Consider the following 19494-nt stretch of genomic DNA (forward strand, 5'->3'; position numbering starts at 1 on the left):
GCCGCGAACAACGCTACAGCGGCACTTCATCAACCAGCTAGACGTAGGAAAACGAGAAATTCGAAACTACGGGCGAGCCAATAGGCGTACTGAACGCGTCAAGGAGCGTACAACACGCACACAATCAACATCAAAACAGGAGAAAAAAAAAGAAAGAGGCCGGGGTTTCCTGCGCGCGCACGCGTCCGTTCGGAAATTGAGTTGCCTGTTGGGCTTTGTTTGCGTCAACTTACGAGCCAAAGCCAAAGCCGACTCGCGAGCGTGTATATAGTCAGCCAAAGCTTGAGAGAGGGAGCGAAAAACCCTACAGTATAGCAGCAACAACGACAGCACAACAACAGTAGAAGCAGTAGCTATGGCAACGCGGAACTTTCGAAGCAGGCAAAGCAGGCCGTGGTTTGCAGTCAGGGAGAGGGGAACGGGAGAGGAGGAAAGGACTAAGCTATTGCGGAGCTTACGGGTATAGCTCGTTCGGGTATACGCACAACTTGCGTGAAACCGACCAAAAACTATAAGGACGCTCAAAAGTAGGAAAACAGTAGAAACAGCAATCGCGGTAGCGTGGGAAGCAGCAGCAAAACAAAGAAAGAGAGAGAGAGCGTTGGTGACGTGCAAAGTACACGCATACAAACGCACACAGCACCACGGCTGCCACGTCTTCAACGCAAAGTGACGCGTCGGCGCGGCACACAGCAACGTCGCAGAGGCAAGCCGAAAGCGCGCGCGCGACCAGGAAACGAAGTTTCGAGAACAAACGAGGTTTTTGTTTCTCGAAACGCAAAGAAGAAGAAGAAGAAGCAAAAAGGGGGCAACCCTGCCGAACAGCGGCGCGCTTTGTTTTCCCATCGGATCTCACCGCCGCCCCACGAAGTGCAGGTCGCTTCATTTTCTCGTTCATATATGTTATATATATACTCGTTTGCAAGCCGCGGACATCTTAACAGGCCGTGGCATTCTGCATTGGTTTGCAGGTTGGTTGGACGTATGAAAAAAAGTAGGCTAAATTACAGCCGCGGCTATCCGAATAAACAATTAAAAGTTCGACTGCCCATATATGCACATACGCTGCAGCCGGCATTCGATCCCGTGACCTTCGGGTCAGCATGTCAAGCAAGGTCAATCTAAATAGGTCGCGAAAGTCGGAACGAAAAGTGGTCGGAAACCTATTGCGACAAACATCAACACCCGCGTGACGATTAAAGCGCTACTAGGTGAGGGGGGGACAAATAATGAAAACAAAAAATTAATTAAGTGTTTATTTTCATTAGTTTTAATTTTATTTGTCACAAAGTAAATTAGTAGATTACTTTAATCAAACTTTAGTCTTGGGTATGTGGTTGAGTGGCCAATTTTTTTTCGTTTATTTTCAGAAACAGCGGGCACATGCAGGCAGTCTGGTAACATGGGCCAACGGTTTTGCGCATTTTGAGATGTAAATGGCGTCGCTCGTTTTTGCGCAGTAGGTTTGTGCCTGTCGTCCGTAGATATTTCCTCGCATAAGCGTTGTTTTCTAGTGGTGGTACTTGGCAGAAGGTAATATAGCCCATCGCAGCCATCGGGAACCGTTTCAGTGACTGTGTTTTGCCAACGCACGGCCGGCGTGCTGTCGCCCTTCGGGACGATGAGTCCGCCACGCTACGCGAAGAAACGCTGCGCTGTCTACGGATGCAAGAGCAACACGTGTGCAAGGTTTGTGTGTGTGATGATGTGGATTGTGTGGCCCGTGACGGGGCGAAGAGGGAACGACAGTTCTGCTCTGCGGTACGCCTTGGAGGGGAAGACGACGAAAAGGAAGCGCGAGCGGGGCGTGCGGCTCGAGGAGTTGGAGCGCGACACGGTTGGAACGGCAGCCGCTGGTCGGCGGTTCGGGTCGCGACATCGCTTAACCAGGCGTCCGGCAGCCATGTGGACCTGGTGAGCCTGATTCCCGCTCTGTGCCCGGTGCTGACACAGAGACCGGCAGCCTAGTCTGTTCCTGGCCTGAGGTCCTGGGGCCCGAGTGGTGTCACGAGGTGGCCGCGGCTCATGTTGGCGACGGGCAGCTAACCTGCGCTGCAGTGACCTGGTGATCTACTGGCCTGCAGTGCCATCATCACCACCACTACCACCTCGCCACGGTCAAGGCAGCGTGACTGTTGACTGCCCAAGGAGTACCGGTGACGACCGACCTCGCCGCAGCGGCAACAGTTCATAACGGCGAGTAGGACAGTTTGGGTGCGAGGCGCGTAGGACGTTTAGGATGTAATAAGGAATGCTGTAGTGTGTTGTGTGTGAATCGTCAGAGTTATCGATTGTGTTAAAGTCTGTGTTGTGTGTATAGAATCACCTCACTGCCGGTTGAATTATTTCGGATCCTGGGCCCACATTACACCTTCACAGTGTGCACGTTAAATTGTTATGCTACTTCTGATTTCTGTCTTATATATTTTGGGGTAATATCCTGTTCAACTGCAATATTTCGCCAATAAAATACACCTTATTTATCAAATCTGTGTTTTTCGTCTTCCCGTTATCTTGCAGGCTTCCATTATGGAGCCGTCATAGTGATAAGAAAAAGAACATGCAGTTATAAAAAAAACGTAAGAAGCGGCGCCCTGTCAAAAAATTTCATAATTTCGCGCCCATCGCGTTAAAACGTGACGTCATTTCCGCTTCCGGTTGTGACGTCATCTTTTTCTTTTTTTTTTAATTCTGTTTGTCCCCTCCTCACATAGATGGCGACTGTTGCAACAACTAGCCACCGGCTTGACACGTGGGCTTCTACGGAAGTTACGCTACCAGTTTACATTTACCTTGTGTCAAGCACCATAACCACAAGACCACCGCGGCGAGTCCAATGTGTGGCTCTGTGCACATTTGCGGTGGCCGCAAATACACGGGATCCTAAACACTCCAGAACATGCCGTGTTCACGGCGTATATCACAGCTTTTGTGCCTTGGTGGTAACGCTCATAAAAGCTGTTCTGTATAAAGCTTCGTTTTATAGCAGCGACCGCCACGTGCATATATGATGCAATGCGTTTGAACAGGCTCTGGCTTCATGCATGTTTCTTGTCGCGCGTATAAAACGATGCGGGCGAGCAAGCCGCCTGTTTCTTGTTGTTGCGTCGCCAATATTTTGTTTCATTCAAAAAAAAATATTTTAGTACCATTTTTTTGAAGGTTTTGCTCGGAACTTCCTTACTTGCTTGGAATGTTCTCGAAGCGTGGATTACGTGAAGCCATGCAGGGCGACGCAGTGAATGAATTGTTGCGCGACGTGACAACATACGGAAACGTGACCGGTACATGAATGGAGGAAATAAAAAGTGAAATAAGTTAGAAAACTTGCGAAATCGCGTGATGCCAACAACAGAACCGGCCTGGAAACTTCGAGAAGCTTGCATTGCATGCGCGGTAAACAACTCGAGACAATCTCAAGCGACGCAAGCAATGCTGTCGTGTACAGGAAAAATAGCTGGTTGCTCAATGGCTAAGGAAGTGTTTAGGACAAGCTTCTAGACTGTTCTTTTGTCTTTACAGCGATATATGCGATCCCTTGTGTGTGTAGGCGTTGTTCTTAATTATTAATGCTATTTGCTTTGTCGAGAAAATTGAGGGGGTCAGAACGGTCAGGAACGCTGAACGCGAACAGCGAGCGATTTTTAAGGGAGTGTGTGCATTACACCCCCCCCTCCTTTTATTTTTAATTTTTATTATTCTTTTTTCGAAGATCGTCGAACTTAGCATAACAATACCGTTCGAACAATTTTTCCAGCTTTTAATATGAAGAGCAACAGTCAAGTTCGTTGTCAGCGTACATGTTAACGAATTCGCTATGTGCCTTTTGCGAGCAGAGCTGGCCCAAGATACGCATGCGCGCTTAAACCCGTGCACATTTGTACTGCTGTCGTTCCGTCTCGAGTGAAAACCATGACGGGCGCTCCACACTTTCCTACACTTGTACATATATAGGAAGATCGTACGGGAATTCGCTGATTACACGGTTGGCGCACATTTTCGTGATATGGATGCGTGGATAATACATCGTTGCCAGTACACACGTATACAAGTATACACAGAAACGTTCCCAGGAAACAAACGCGACACGAGGTTTGCGATAAAGCCTATTTCCTGTCTGCAGGCTTGAAACATATCCTGTAACGAAAGGTTTCAGCCTGTAATAGCGTTTGCGACATACACTGTCACGCATTAAATTAGGAGCGTCATGTATAAACAGGGCAGAAATTCGCATTTGCGTGGAACGTGCGGCCCGTAAGCTTCCTTTTTTTTTCTTTGTCGCTGGTAGTATACGCGTACACAAGAGAGGAATTAACAGCCATAAAATATACGCACGCATCCACAGACACAAGTATACACGCAAGGGTGTGCGAATTCGTAACATGCACAAAACACAGCCCGTGCATATGCAGGAAAGTCTACGTTTTATCGGCGAAGAATATGCATAGTCATATATATGATTTATCCGCTGTATAGCGAAGCGCTTATCGAAGACGTATACCTCCGTGCGCTCGCAGTCAGAACGAGCGCCGCTTTATCCCTTATATACCTCAATTTCTGGCACATTTTCCAACAATTCTCGTTTATCCCGTAGAGCCGCATTTGTGATAACAACGGAGTGTCTCGTCGCGTACATATAATATATATGGGCGCACCGCTATTCTGCGGCACTCCACAGGAGATGGAGCTCGCGCGAGCGAGGCTTGCCAGCGCGGCGAGAAACCTCGTCCCGCCTTGCTTTCAGTTCTCTCTTAAAAGCGGCGGGGTAATCTTGTCAGGGGGATTTCCAAGTGCTGGATTTGCGCCTAATTCCTCCGCAAGGTTTTGGCGCACCGAGCGGGATGAGCGGCCCCGCCGTCGCCAACGAACAACGACGTCCTCTTTGTTCATCGCCCAGCGAAAAACACACGGGAGCGGTTTTTTTCACTCGCAAAGTGCGTTAAGTGCAACGAAATGACAAGAACTCCGCGGTCCGAATAGATCGAGCTGGAAAGAGCGCCGGCTACCTGTGGTGTGTAAATTGACGAAAGAAAAGACGGTAGGTGGAAGTGAATAACTAAAACGTACAGGACATGTTTCCTCCGAAAGGCTCTTTATTTTCCTTTTTTTTTTTTTGCTTATTCAACGGCTACGGGCTTTATATCCTCAAGTGAGATGCATTCGGCAAGAAGAGGTTATATACGTTGAGAATTTTGAAGTGAAGGAGTGAGCGTTCAGCTGGTAATACGTGCTCCGTCTATAAAAGTCTCATGTCGAACACGTCTTAGCGCCTTTGTACGCGGAACACCTTTAGTTTGCTCGTTTGTTGCGAGGTCTTTTGCCGACAATCCCCTCTAAGTCTGAGCAATATAGGCTGTCGGCCTAGAGTTATGGTGATCTCTGGTGAATGCTAATGCACGCTAAGCAATTCTCTATATGGCAACATGGCTGCTACATTTTGCTTGTCTTGTCAGCCAAGGCATCGGTAAAATCCTCGGACAGGGAAAGGACGCAAACAGGGAAGGATGCAAAGGATACAAATTTAAGTTTATTGTTTTGTAACTTCAAGCTTTTCTCACTTTGTAAGATACGTGAGATTCCTCTCTCGTGGTAACCGTTCTTTTGTGTGTGTCTTTATTATATACTATTCTGCTTTTAATACCTCGGAATTCGGTTTCGTGCCGTTTAGCCTGCAGTGCGGATCAATATAAACTGAATTTCTGACAGCATCTTTCCTCAAACTTGCATTTTTATTTTGTTCTTTCCTATCTCAGTATATTATCAGTAACTACATTTCTCCGTGGACCACCTCTCCTCCAACATTGATCGTTAGCGGCGTTAAGTATCGTCGAATAAGTTTGCTGCTAACGCGCACCGTCGCCGTAATTTCAAAGCCATGAAAAGGTAATCCTTGGCCCACCTTCTGGCCCGTTCTTCGTACCTGAGCGTCATAAGGAACTCAGGAAATTAGTTCGCTTCGCGGCCGCGGCTGTCAAACTATTTAATGGGGGTGGGGGAAAAAAAAGACTATTTTGTAGCATCCTTTGGGCATACAAGAAAGGAAAAAAAAAAAAAAGAAAATTGCGATCCAACTGCTTGTAGCACGAAGTCATACAATGCAAATCCTGCGGGTCAAAATTAATCCGTGGCCTTCTTCCACATCAATGCATCTTTCGTAGAGTGCATTTTGCAGGTCTGGTTTAGTCATGTGCAAACCCAAAACACTAATTTAAGATGTATAAGAACTGAGAAAAAGGAATTGTTATGTGTAGTAGAGCGGCACTCACGACATCTCTTGCACGAAGAATGTGTGACATCCAACCGCATCTCAACAGAAATCACACCGATACTCCAAGAACACAACGAAAATGTAACATATATTCATTTAACAACTTTTGTAGGAGATGGTGACTATATGGAGTTGGCGGAATCGATCAGAAATCTTGCATCAAACATTCAAAACGCCTGCCATGTGGGAGGGAAACACGTGAAGACATCGAAACGGTCGTACATGCGAAGCAGTCGTGACATCTCTAACTAGGCAAACTGCAAACATCAGTTTTCTTTCCAATTTTAAGAACAGAAATAAGAAGCAAGAATTACGTCGGCTCAATAGCACGGCGCTCACGCTATCTCCTTGCACAAAAAACAATGCACACGAGTCAACTGCATCTCAGCAAAGTGTACATCGAGACAGCAATAAACTCAACGAAATCACCTATGTACAGACATGGCGGTGTAGGGGATCGTGACTATACATATATGGAATTAACGACACCTTCTGAACATCTCGCGTCAAGCATTCAAACGGCCCGCTTCGTGAGCAGAAAACACGTGAAGACGCCAATTGGTCGTACACTCGTCAAGTGCACCGTCAAGTTCGCGAAGCGTGCATCCCCTTCGACCCGGCCAAAGGAACACGCGATATATTCTTAAATATATAAAGGAAATACATCCACATGCATGCAAAAACCGGTGCGGCCTTTCACACCTCGCGCCGTTATATGCGCCCGCAGTAGTGTGAAACGGCAGCGGCAATCAATTCGCATTAAGTATTTCTCACCCCGCTCTGCCAGTGCGAGACACATTGACTCCGTAATTGTTTCTCCCCCCCCCCCCCTTTTCTCGCCTGCAGGCTCAATCCTATAGCTTGAGTCGAGAAACGGAACCACCACTCTCCACAGCTCGCATCAGCCTTTTCTTTCTTTCATTACGTATTTTGTACCACTCCACACGAAGCCCATTGGGGCAAACCCATTTTCTCTTCGTTGGCCGATCATTCCTCGCTTTGCACTCCTAGCTTATAGGTTTTCTTTTTTTTTTTCTCGCAATTTCTCCAATCTCCGGCTTATCGTGGTTTCATATACATTTGTTCGCGCGCAGGTTTTCTTCTTCTTCTCCTCCTTGACGTCGACCTCCCAATGTAACACTGTCAAAGACCCCTTGATAAATGTGTTATTGCTTCGCCCGCTGATTTGCCTTCGAGGGGATGCATTTTACGCGCGGGGCAGTTAACAGCCTAAATGGCCTAGATTCCTATATGCGCGATAGGTTCACCGCGATGGTGCCATTAGATTAGCGCAAGAAAAACAAAAAAAGGGCAGTGCAGGGAATGCACGAAAGCCCCCCCCCCCCGCTCCTTTTTTTTTTCAGCGAGGCTGACATATTGCGCTTGTGCTTTTCTGTTTCTTCCATTCTGTTATTTCGAGCTCGAATTTCCCGGATATGTCTTCGTTCCTGTTTAGAAGGGGACTGGATCCGTTATTGGCATCTAGCTCCGATCTTTCATTACCTATCTTGCTTTCACTGTGAGAAAGCCTCTGACATCCGCGTTCTCCATATTCAAGCTGTGACGTCACGTAGATGCGACGGCCTCGCCGTTTAGCTTCAACGTATAGATATGGATATTAATTACCCCCATTTATGCATGATGACTTCGTGGCGAGCTTTTAGAAAGCTTTCTGACAAAAAAAGTCACAGTTTCGCCGCAAGGGCGAAGCAATGAATGCGATAGCAAGAAATTGGAATGCCACACGAAGAACTAGAAGCAGCTCGATACTTGCAGCGCCTGTCAAAGATATATGTCTTTGTGCTTAAGCAACTCGCTGCAAGTGTCGACAATAGAGAATCAAATGCTCTTAGATATTTCTTTTTCTTTTAAATTGCGGCGCGTGGTGTGATCCCCTGCGTTTCTTGCCACACGGGGGCGTCTGATGCAAGGTGTGCCCGGTGTTCTTTGTTTTCTCTTCTTCCACATCACGAGTGGGTACAGAAAAGGGCCACTTGTCGTGCGCGTCTCAAGGATGGTTTTCAAATTGAAAGAAAATTAGGAGCGGTGGCGTGATAGAGAACACGCTCAAGCTCCTCCGAGATTTGCTTACCACCAGCGGTAAATGGTGTATATAAATCGCTCGCTGATATTTCGCCGGCGCATGCATGGGGCATGGTTGAGTTGTCTAATGCAGCGGGCTGGGGAGTGAGTGAGGGCTCGATGGTTCGAATCCCCGTTCGGGTGCTTCGGAATTTTTTTCTTCTCCTTTATTTTTCTTTGTGCCTTTTTTATAAATATACGTACATATACATATCCGGGGCATGACGGCGACGGCAACGGCAAAAATCTGCCGAGAGTGTCCATATAATTGCTATCGCAATAAAAAAAGAAAGAAATATTTCAAGTTGGTGCTGGGCCACTGCACGTTGCGGTTTGCCTGCATCGGTCTCAAGCATTGTAAGGAAACTGTAATCGAGGGTGTGCTCTAGAAGCTTAATAATAATATCTGGGGTTTAACGTCCCAAAACCACGATATGATTATGAGAGACGCCGTAGTGGAGGGCTCCGGAAATTTCGACCACCTGGGGTTCTTTAACGTGCAACTAAATCTAAGTACACGGGCCTCAAACATTTTCGCCTCCATCGAAAATGCAGCCGCCGCGGCCGGGATTCGATCCCGCGACCTTCGGGTGCTCTAGAAGCTTGAAACTTCGCTTGAGACCGAACGGGGTGATGCTCTGACGCAGTAGAATACGCCGAGAAGACACGTGTGTTCCCACAGTGTTGTGACTTCACGGCGCTAGCTTCATTAAGGCCTACTAAGGTGATTCCATCCCTTGTTTCCATTGGCAGCAGGCACACCGGACGATGACTGGCCGTGGGAGCAGTTTCCGCATATATATGCACGATGCGTGCAAAATGTTGTCTACTGTTATACAGCGGCAACCTCTGAGTATCCTCAAGGCGACCGTCGGCGTCAAAAAGCCTTGCGGAACGGAAGATTCGCAACAAAGGCGAGCATTTCGCCTCTCGCTACATACTCTACACGAGTCTTTGAAGTGATATCTCCCCTTGGTACATATACCGAAGTGTTCTACGGCAATGGCGCCTACCTAAGCTAGTTGGTTGCACAAAGTGAGGAGGATCTCTAGCTAACTGCACTGACAAGGGCTTCGTCTTTCTTTCTGTGTCCTCCCTTCTCCCTTCTTTTGGAGAGGACACGAAGCATATACACACGATAGCTAAGGAAATCAGTTCCAGCCTTGAAGAAGACAAGTCCACTTGTCGAAACGTTGGCTCGAGCCCCCACCCCCTGTTTACGGATTTTTTCATTTCTGTGTCCTCGTCAGTTAGGTTGGCTGGAAACTCCTCTTTATGTTCTACGGCTTACAAGTACAAATTCAGCAAGTGCTCAGCAGTTTTTGGCGAAATACGTTCTCCGTAAACATTTTACTGTCAAACAGGACACGCCATTCCGCTCCTTCGTCGCACCGAAGACGCATTCGCGTATACGGCAGCAAAAGAAGTCGTGTAACCACGACCCGACCATGGCTCGGGTGACACGGCGTATCGCCGAGAAAAAGGACAGCGTCCTTACACACAACTACACGGCGCGGTCTTCGGGCTCGAGATACAGGCAATTACTGTTCTCCCCCGTCCTCACTCGCCATCAACAAGGATAACAGAGACCCACACACGAAGCTATAAGAATAATAAATCAGCGCATCCTTTTCCCCGCCGTCTCCCGCCGCTCTGCTGATAGAAAGAGCGCGTAACTACGGCACCTATATGCCCGTGTATATAGAATATACCCAGCCACACAATAACGCCACATGCTGTACAGCGGAGCCCCCACTGCCCTTACACACACGCTAGAGGGCGTCGGAGTCTCGACGCAAATGTATGCACCCCTCCTCAGGGCCGGCAGTGGCTGCAGCAAGCCAGATGGCTCACGCCGCTTGCATCTCAGATGCAACACGCGGCATGCGTGTGTCTTTCTTCTACCTCTCCATTCTATTTCTTTTAGCGTATTTTCCCTCGCTTTCTTCTTCTCCACGCTGAGCTTTCTCAGTACCAACGAACGCTCGTAGCGCCCTCTCACTCTCTATCTTTTTTCTCTCCCCTTGGAGCGGAGACGAATGATGCGAAATCTCGAAGTCACTCCATCGCTGCTAAATCGTGTGTTGCCTCGTCCCTAAGCGATGCGCCCCCTCTACTACAGCGCGTGCACGCAGCTGGCTTCTCCGCGCGGCACGGCAGTGACGTCACGAGCCCAGTGGCTGGGATGAGCCGCGTGCAAGAAAGTGCCGCAATCTCGGAGCCACTCTCGCGATCTGTATAAACTCTCATTCAGCGGCCCCCCTTCGTGTTGCCTGGTTTATTGTTCTCGTTTCTAGGATCTAGAATAGGTTTCTGCAGCGACACCTTACGCAAGAACGTGGCACAAACCATTGCGTTGTTGTCTTGCTTTGCAGTCTTTGCATAAAAAGCATTGTCAATTTCACGCAGCTGTATACAAATAAACGTGGCTCATTTATACTTACTGTTGCTGCTGAGAACCAGCAAAGCTTGCTTCGTTTTTAAAATGGATATAGCCCAGCTTATCACTTCCATCGCTGTAAGGTACATGGATTAGAACATGTCTATTGAAATATCGGCCAATAATAGACAAGGATAACTATAAAACTATGTGGTAAGGAGAGAGATGATTGAAATATTTTCTCCAACGGAGCTTTCTATGCTGTTTCAATTTTGAAGTTTTAATGTTTTTGGAAATCGAGACACCTTGGCCCTAAAAAAAAAAAAAAAAACACGGTCTAACTTTTGGTTCTTTCGGTCGTCTTTCAAATGACTTACAGTTGTTACACAGCTCTGTCTTATAGATGCGATTTTCGTGTTCTGCAAATTGGACTTTGTTCTTTTGTTTTCACGATTATGTGGAGACGAGGAAAATGACAAAGCAAGATTGTATCTTCCAACTACTCGGCGCGGTCTAGAAACAAAGGGTGCATCGGCACGTGACCTTATAAGGCGAAAAAAAAAAAACGGCAAAAGCGAGCCCCGAAGCTATAGTGAGGAAGTAACAGGCCATTATGGTCCGTGCGACCGTGACCGCGCTTCACTCAGAATGGCGAAACGCAGAGAAAAACAAGAAACTATACAATCCATTCACTTGAAAGAAGAAATAGAAGGAGAAAAAGGTATAAAGCGTGGAGAAAATTGAATTTTAGGAGGAAGCGACTGCTACACCACGTTCCTTCGTCCATATACGGCTCGACGGCTGCCGGTCGGCCTTATACAACACCTGTCGTTTCCTGGCGCTGATCATGCACACGGCGAAGGCAAGGCGCCTCACGCGGGCATATGCGCAATTTCTCTGGGGAACATGTCCGTCTACTATTGTATACATTGCAGGATTCTCTTTTCATTAATATATCTGAAACGTGACAAGTATGACATCAAAAAGGGCTGGCTATCGCAAAGTCAGTTAAGCAATAAAACACATTTTTAAAAGCACGACACTTATATGCATATATACTACTGTTTACAAATAGGTACCAGTATACTGCTGTTTAAAAATAATTTACCGACTCACCGGCCACTAGAAGATCCTCTAAATCTTATGTTATATGTTTGCTGAAACGAAGATGAAAGCTAGGACAATGTATAGTGCTCAGATGACTGCAAAGTATGTATGAGTCGGCGGGAGTATAAACGTGAGCCGACAAAAGGCTAATAGTAATGTTGAAGTTGTGTAGATAGAACGATAGGTCGGCAAAAAAGTGTCGAGCTCACTCAGACTCACTCAAGGAATATATTTTGCGCTTAGGGCTCACTCGGACTCACACTCACTAAAATTTTCCTCGACCGGACTCACTCGGACTCAGACTCACTAAAATTTTTCTCAACCGGACTCACTCGGACTCAAGCTCACCAAAGTATTATTCACCCGGACTCACTCAGACTCAGACTCACGGCTCGATCTGAGTCTGAGTGAGTCTGAGTGAGTCGACTCATGAGTGAGTTTGCCGACCTATGTCTGTCATACCACTCGCGACCGATGTTCATGCGAGGACTATAGGGACTAATATAGTGCATTATTGTTACGGATACTCAAAATGACTGGGTCAAGGAGCGTTGCAGTTATTTTACTGAAATACCCATCGCACGAAAGAAAGGCGACGGGTGCGTTTCAACGAACGTCTCATATTAACTCGCAATGAACCCTTTACATTCGGCAATAAACGAACACATGTACCTTAAATAGCTGGCTAGATGGTCGTTCTATATATATTCCTATCAATATTTTTGACTGAGTGTTATTATTCGACGGCACACCGGAATAACATATTCCGCAACTACACCGCTACAGCGACAGGGAACGTTATACCTATATATATCGCGCTCGACATTTTCAACAACGCCCGTTGCTGTAATAGTGTAACACTGTTCAAGCTCACACCGCATCTATCGACGCAAGTATTTCGCGCACAAGGCGCTGCATATGCTCGCAAAGAAACTGTGCAGCAAATGCCGACGACGAATGCGCCGCGCTCGAAAGCAGTGAACCGCACGCACGAACGCACCGCAGGATTTCAAAGCTGGCTTTACGACTGAGGCGTTGTGCGCGCATGCGGTGCAGCGACGTTCGCTAATCGAGCCAATTCCACGGCGGCATGCGAGCTGTCTTTCAACTCGGTACTGTGGAAGAACTACAGGATATACGAGACGAGACGGAGAGGGTCAGTCGGGCTCAGGGAAATGGCGAGGGGTGACGGAAGAATTGATATAGGACGCGGCGTTTCAGGGTTTCTCTACATTTCTTCCAAACACGTACTACATACACAAAGTCGCTGCAGCCGCAACCGTCGTGGTGGCGAAAGAACGACTTTCTCTCCGTCGGGTGACGCGGTGAGAGGGAGCCCGCGAAAATCGTTCGGGTTTGTGTACAGCTGTGGCCTTTGCAGCGAAGCATGCGCGCATACTATCCGGACCGCCCGGCCGCTAGCGCGTTCTAATTAAACCGCGGTTTTAACGCGGCCTCCCCCAATTATTGATCAGCGGCCGACACACAAACACTCACACACACGTGCGTCGCAAGGCGTTGAGAGCGTCGTCACCGCTGTCGTGCTCGGATCCTGCGTCGTTATATCTTCCCGCGCTCCCCTTCGGCTCACTTCCCGAAATCCACACTGGCTTCCCTTCGGTTAGATGAGCCCCGCGCACGAAGGGAGAACGCGAGCCCAGGCCTCTCATGGTAACGCGAAGTCGAGGAACGCTCGCTAATGTTAAGCCACGTCGTCGACGAAGGCTGCGGCAGATTTAACGGCTTCCGCCGGTCGCATGCGTGTGTGTGTTCACGCGCGCGCACCGCAGTGGTGGCCATAACGACGCCCGGAACACGGCGGCAGTGTATATACAGCATAGTGTTACGAAGACGTATTCTGTATGCGCTAGTTTCTCTGGCTAGGAAAGAACGGTAACACTACGGTCACTTGGGAAGTATTAACACCAGTGTTAACTTCGTAGTGAATAATAACTGCTGGGGCTTTACGTCACAAAACCACGATATGATTTTGAGGGACGCCGTATAGTGGAGGGCTCCCGAAATTTCGACCACCTGGGGTTCTTTAACGTGCAGCTGAATCAAAGTACATGGGCTTCTAGCATTTTCGCCTCCACCGAAAATGCGGCCGCTGCAGCCAGCATTCGATCCCGCGACCTTCGGGTCAGCATGTCTAGCACCATAACCGCTAGACCACTCTTCGTAGTGACGATGTCGGTACATGTTCTGCGTTGGAGAGCATGCGCGAATTATGTTACATGTATACGCGGTTAGTCTACACACGATACCAGTTTCAATGCACCCCTGTAGTCACACTTTACTGGAAGACCTCTATTGAAGATCTGGGCCTAAGTGCGTGGGTGTCCTTCTATATACCTTCGTATAGCTTTGTGCTTCTTCACTATATACTTTGCGACGGCAACTATTACGCAAGAGGAGTAGCCGGCGCCCCACATTGGCACCAACCTCTCCTAATATAAACACTTAATAAAGAAAAAAAAGACCCTGCATAACATACACTTCAGGCAGGTCTAGCACACGTGATGAAGTTTTATTGGCGACGATATAGTTAGACACACGCAGAATGAGGCCTATCGATGTTTCCTTCATGTGCTGTGCACTGACGGGCGAGGCAAAGTTTAGACCGAAGCATGTGGTAGCCACTTTGCTTAGACTGAAGTGTGGTAGCAATCTGCCGTGGCGGCTTCCATACCGTATATATCACCGTGAGTTCAATATGAAAGAAAATGAAAGGCCGCAGGGTCAAGCTGTCCTTATAAGTCACGCGCTGATGCACGTACGCCAACAGGCATATTCGTCATAACTTGTTCGAGCGCGCTGTAACAATCGCGGAAAAGGAAGACACCACTATTCTCTTAGTATACGGGTTTTCGCCTGAACTGCCCTTTGAAGCAACTGAAAAGTTTTAGCTTTTAATGAGAGGCACCGTAACGCTGAATCAGGTCATTGTTCATTAGTCAATATAAGTATAGGTGAAAACGAATGCAAATGCCAAGACTGCTTTGAAATCAACCTTGACTGAAGAATGTGGTGGTCGATTTGAACCTTCCACAAACTTGAACTACTCAGAATTTCAAGCACGCAGAACTTTCTCAGTTTGCCACGGAAGATCTTGAAAACAAATATTCCGAACGCATATATTTTTCCTAAATACGGTGGACAGCATGCATATGGAATTGATGTGATGTTGTGATCACGTTTATACTCCCCGGAGGGACATAACTATTATACTGAATATGTATTTGCTTCGGAAATATAGCTGCTGACGACATCCCTTTTCAGTGGTTCATACTATGTATTGAATTAGATTAAAAAAAAAAAGAAACCTGTCATAGGTTTCAGTCCGAGTGTAACCAAATGACATAAATACGGGGCCTGTAGCAAACTGCGGTACAGTGTAACATCGGTGCTGCTGAACACATCATGTGTGACAGCTTTGTCGAAAGTACAACCGTCATCCTTGAAAGTAATCCCTGCTAGTGCTCATCGACGATACTCTCTGTCGACCCCCCCTTTTTTTTTACCCTACATGCTTACAGGACACCATGAATTTTACAAGAAGACCGTTGTATTCCTTGCAAAAACATCTTAAAACACTAATGAAATGCTAGGAAAAGTTAGCAGCGGAGTCCCATGCTGACATTCATAACACGGTGATACAAGTGATCACGAACAGTCGCGAAATGTGGATATATATTGTAGCGTTTCACGACATGATCGAGTTAGTCCAAAAACTACACATTTCTCACAGTATAGGCTGTACGCGCTGTCATTTGGTGCCTGTGTACGGTTAAGGGCTGTGACAATCGAAGTAAGAAGAATATGCAGCCAGTTAATCACTTCTTCGCCATTAGCGGCAGATCTCACCTGGAGGCAGTATTAAGCGAGGGTCTTGCTGACACATCACTTACATGTATAGTGTAACTAAAATTTAATGAGTATTCAAGTGAGACTGAATAACGATGTGGAAGTCGATGCCTCACTCTATACTGATCAAGTGAATCAACACTGCAGTACATAATTAGGTCTGTAAGGTCAGAAATATATTAGGAAGAAATGCGTTTTAACGTCGAAATAATCCTTTCATTTGCACTCAGGCGTAGACATTTCCTCTTGAAGTTTTCTGTGCATCGTAGCTGGTGCTATATCTACCGTTAATAGTGCACATTGCTATGTCATTTTAGATATATATACTGGCGTACGAATAGGCAATCACAATGTTGAGAAATACTAACTGTAACGTTGATGCGTTGTCAAACGCGAATAGCCATACCGTGGACGCATAATTCACATCTGGGAATACGTGCTGTCACGACATTATCATCTGAGTCATTGCCACCGAAGTGATCTAATAAACACGCAACCCTAAACAGCATGTGCTCTGAATGAAAAAATAAGCATCTAATATCAAGGAACCATTAAAAGTAAGTTTTGTTCTCGTGCCACACGTCGAGCTCTACAAGGACTATACCATCATGAAACGCAGGTTACGCCGCAAAGCGCCAGTCGACAGCTCTGCATGCACATGGTAGTGAATCAGATTAGACCAAAACACCACAAATCATATGCGGCTCTCATGGTGCGTGTTGAAAAGAAGAGCGTTTTAGCGAACCGTTCAAGATGCCGGAGCACGCGCACATCGATACTTCCCCATGCGATCGGCTATATCCCTGCGCTAGATATCTCATTCACAGCGCGCACCTCAGGAGCAACCCCCATCAATGGCGACCTGTTTTCTAATACTTACAAATTTTATGTTCTAGAACAACAAAAAATACCCAGAACATTACGTCAAGCTTGACAACCATAAAGTTAATCTCAGTTTCATTCATGCGGCGTGTGAGAAAGAAGCGACAATTCGCTCTCTGCATCGCACGCAGGAGCAACATCGCGAAAGATGCTAATCATGAAGGACCTAATTCGCTTCGCAAGGAGCGTTCCGTTCAGCAAACACGCCAAGAAAGAATTGTGCGACGTTGTCATTCGAGAACGGGGGTATAACAACGAGTTATATAAACTAACGCTACAGCTGTTCATTTAGCATGACGCGCTTTCAACGTTTCAACGATCGCCGCATGTCTGTGGCACAGCATGCGGATTTTAACGTGAAATAAAACGCGCGCACCTCATCGCAATATTCGTGCAGAAAGTGTATAGCCTGCGGAGTTAAATCCTGTGACAACGCACGCGCGGTTATGTCTCCTATCGACAGTTTTCCTTAGAAGCGCATACGCGTAAAGATAGCACTCATGTAAGAAAGAATGGGAAAAATTACGGCGGCAGGCTATCCAATCAATTGAAAAGGTTCAACATTATGATCAGAAGCACTTACGCTACTCTATGTGAGATTATATGCGGCTCCGTGTGCGAGTACTGGATAATTTTGGGGCATAGCCGTACTTTATGGCAAAGCATGAGATACAGCAAACAGTATAGCCTCTAATTCCGTGTGTGCTATCTAAACGATATTTGAGTGGATATTATGGTTCATTGCTAGTCATGACATCTGCGACATCCTAAACTGCAATAAATATAACGGTGTCACCTTAGTGAGGCACTGAACGCCAATTTTCTTTTTTCGAATTGAATGACATTATGTTCAGCCACACGATCGGGTAAAGAAGTACTTGTTAGCAGCATAAAAGTTAAAATGTGTCTGATCTAGGATGTTTCGTTTCCGCCTGTTGTCACCGCGTTATCGCCGACCTCACTGCTTGGACACATCACCAAGCTTTGTGTTCACTTTTCCACACACGTTGTCACCGAATGTCGCACGTTCATATGGGGAAACGAGTGGGAACAAGGAGGGAACAGCGGAAACTGGATCACCAGTACTCACCTCTTCCACTCCTGCCGACGAACCTGAGGTCGTTAAACTTGGCCACTTGATTCTTGACAACGGCCGAAGCGTTCCTCAGTTCGGCGCAGTAGTTCTCATCGTTACCCGCACGCAGCGTGACCAAGGTCCCGTCACAAACGTCCCCGAGGGTGACCACCTTGAACGCCACCGGTAGAGTCTTGTTGGATCGCCAGTGACTGGGAGCACCGAGCACACCATGTTCGGGCTTCCCGTGCGCATCAGTTCGCCCGGGTGCTCGGCCAGCACCTGGGTGAGGGCCCGTTCACCGGGCAGCACCATTTCGGCCATCCTGCTGCGACGCCGCTGCGAGGACGGCTCGCGGTGCGTCGACGTCGTGTGCTGTTCACGCGGCGGCTGCTGCTTGCTGCCTTGGTCGGCCGCTGCCGCCGGCAGATGCATTGAACGCTGCCTGGCCCAGCGCACGCGCACGCGCACTCGCCGCCCTTCTGAGGTTTGCGGGCTCTGCCCGAATCGGCCGTCTGCCAGACCGCACCGCCGCCGCACCGCCTCGGCTTCCTCCTCGCCCACCTCTCGCACCGCGCGCCTCCCCACCACCGCCACCCTCCTCTTCGCGGCCACCCGCGACCTCTCGCCCACCAGCCCGCTAACGGCCGCTGTCTCTCCTCCTTTGCGGAGAAAACAAGCGAGAAAAGCAAGCGCCCACCTCGCCTCCTCCCTTTTCCTCCATCGCCTCCTCCTGGAAGTAAGAGAAAAGGGGAGAGGAGAAATGGAGCGCGCCGCGGTGCGGGCAGCGTTGGAAGCGGCGGCTGCGCGAGCGCCTGTTGCGTTGTGCGTGTGCGTGCGTGAGGCGCGCGCGCGTGTGGGTGTGCGGGGCTTGCCGCAGCGGGCGCGCGCGCGCGAGGGGGCTGACGTGCAAAACCGCGCTGGTTGGCGGGGAAGCTCGCCCGGAGGAGGAGCGGTCGGGGCGCGCGGGCGGCCGCCGGAGCCGGAGAGGCCGGCTCTCGGCCGCACTGGGAGGCCGCTTCCCTCACCGACGGTAGCGACGGCGGAGAACGCAGCACGCGGTCGCCGCTGCTTGCTGCTGCTGCGCTAGCTCGGCGCGTTTCCACGGTCGCTACCGGTCGTTGGCGGTGGCGGCGGCGCGTGCTTGATTTCTGCTCCTTCGCGCCCAGCAGCCGCCAACCTCCCACAACCCTCCACCGGTGTTTTCGGGCTCTCTTTTCCTTTCTGGCGTTTCTTTATTGTTTATTTTGTGTCGTGGCTCCTTCGGCGCTATGTCGGTCGGCCGCAAGAAAGCTCTCACTTAGGTTGCGCTGCGAAATGAACGCTTTCAGTTCCAGAACAGCCCCAGCGTTTGTTTCGGCAGCTTGCCTGCAAAGCTTTCCTCTTTGATTCTTTCGTTCACGCTACTATGCCTGGTACCCAATTTGTTAGTTTAGTGGGAGAAGGTGTGACTGCGGCTTCGGTTCTTACGCCATTTCATACTCAAGCTGATCGTTTCGATAAGGAGGAACTTTCTGTCTGTGACAACACGCAAGGAAAAGTGTCACTGCTTAATGCGAAGTCCTTCTGAGGTATCGAACGGGAGATGACACCTTTTCTTTTGGTGATATAATCGCAATCGTAAGAAGAAACTAAGATATTGACTGGAATCACAAGCGTAACAAATACAAACGACTCACCACTCCTCATAATCCTCAGTGTTAGTACCACAGGCTCATTTAGTGCACGAAAAGAATACAAAACACGAAACAGTAAAATAAACTAGCCAGCATGGAACCATTGTGTGGGTGGAAGAAACTTCTGTGTAGAAGGAAACACATGATCGTAGGAAGT

The 19494-nt window shown here is 48.2% G+C and overlaps 1 protein-coding gene across 1 annotated transcript in view; it reads right to left on the reverse strand.

Moving 5' to 3' along the window:
• LOC119396565 (runt-related transcription factor 3-like) overlaps window positions 1-18180 on the reverse strand; it is a 399999-nt gene extending 381819 nt beyond the window's left edge. Inside the window, 2 exon segments of the mRNA XM_049417140.1 lie at window positions 17677-17874; window positions 17877-18180. Of these exon segments, the coding sequence (XP_049273097.1) occupies window positions 17677-17874; window positions 17877-18096 (418 nt within the window). The 5' untranslated portion in view covers window positions 18097-18180.
• Between the last annotated feature and the right edge of the window lie 1314 nt (window positions 18181-19494).

This window comes from Rhipicephalus sanguineus, chromosome 6 (genome assembly GCF_013339695.2).
Source record: "Rhipicephalus sanguineus isolate Rsan-2018 chromosome 6, BIME_Rsan_1.4, whole genome shotgun sequence".
In the NCBI taxonomy this organism is placed as follows: Eukaryota; Metazoa; Arthropoda; class Arachnida; order Ixodida; family Ixodidae; genus Rhipicephalus; species Rhipicephalus sanguineus.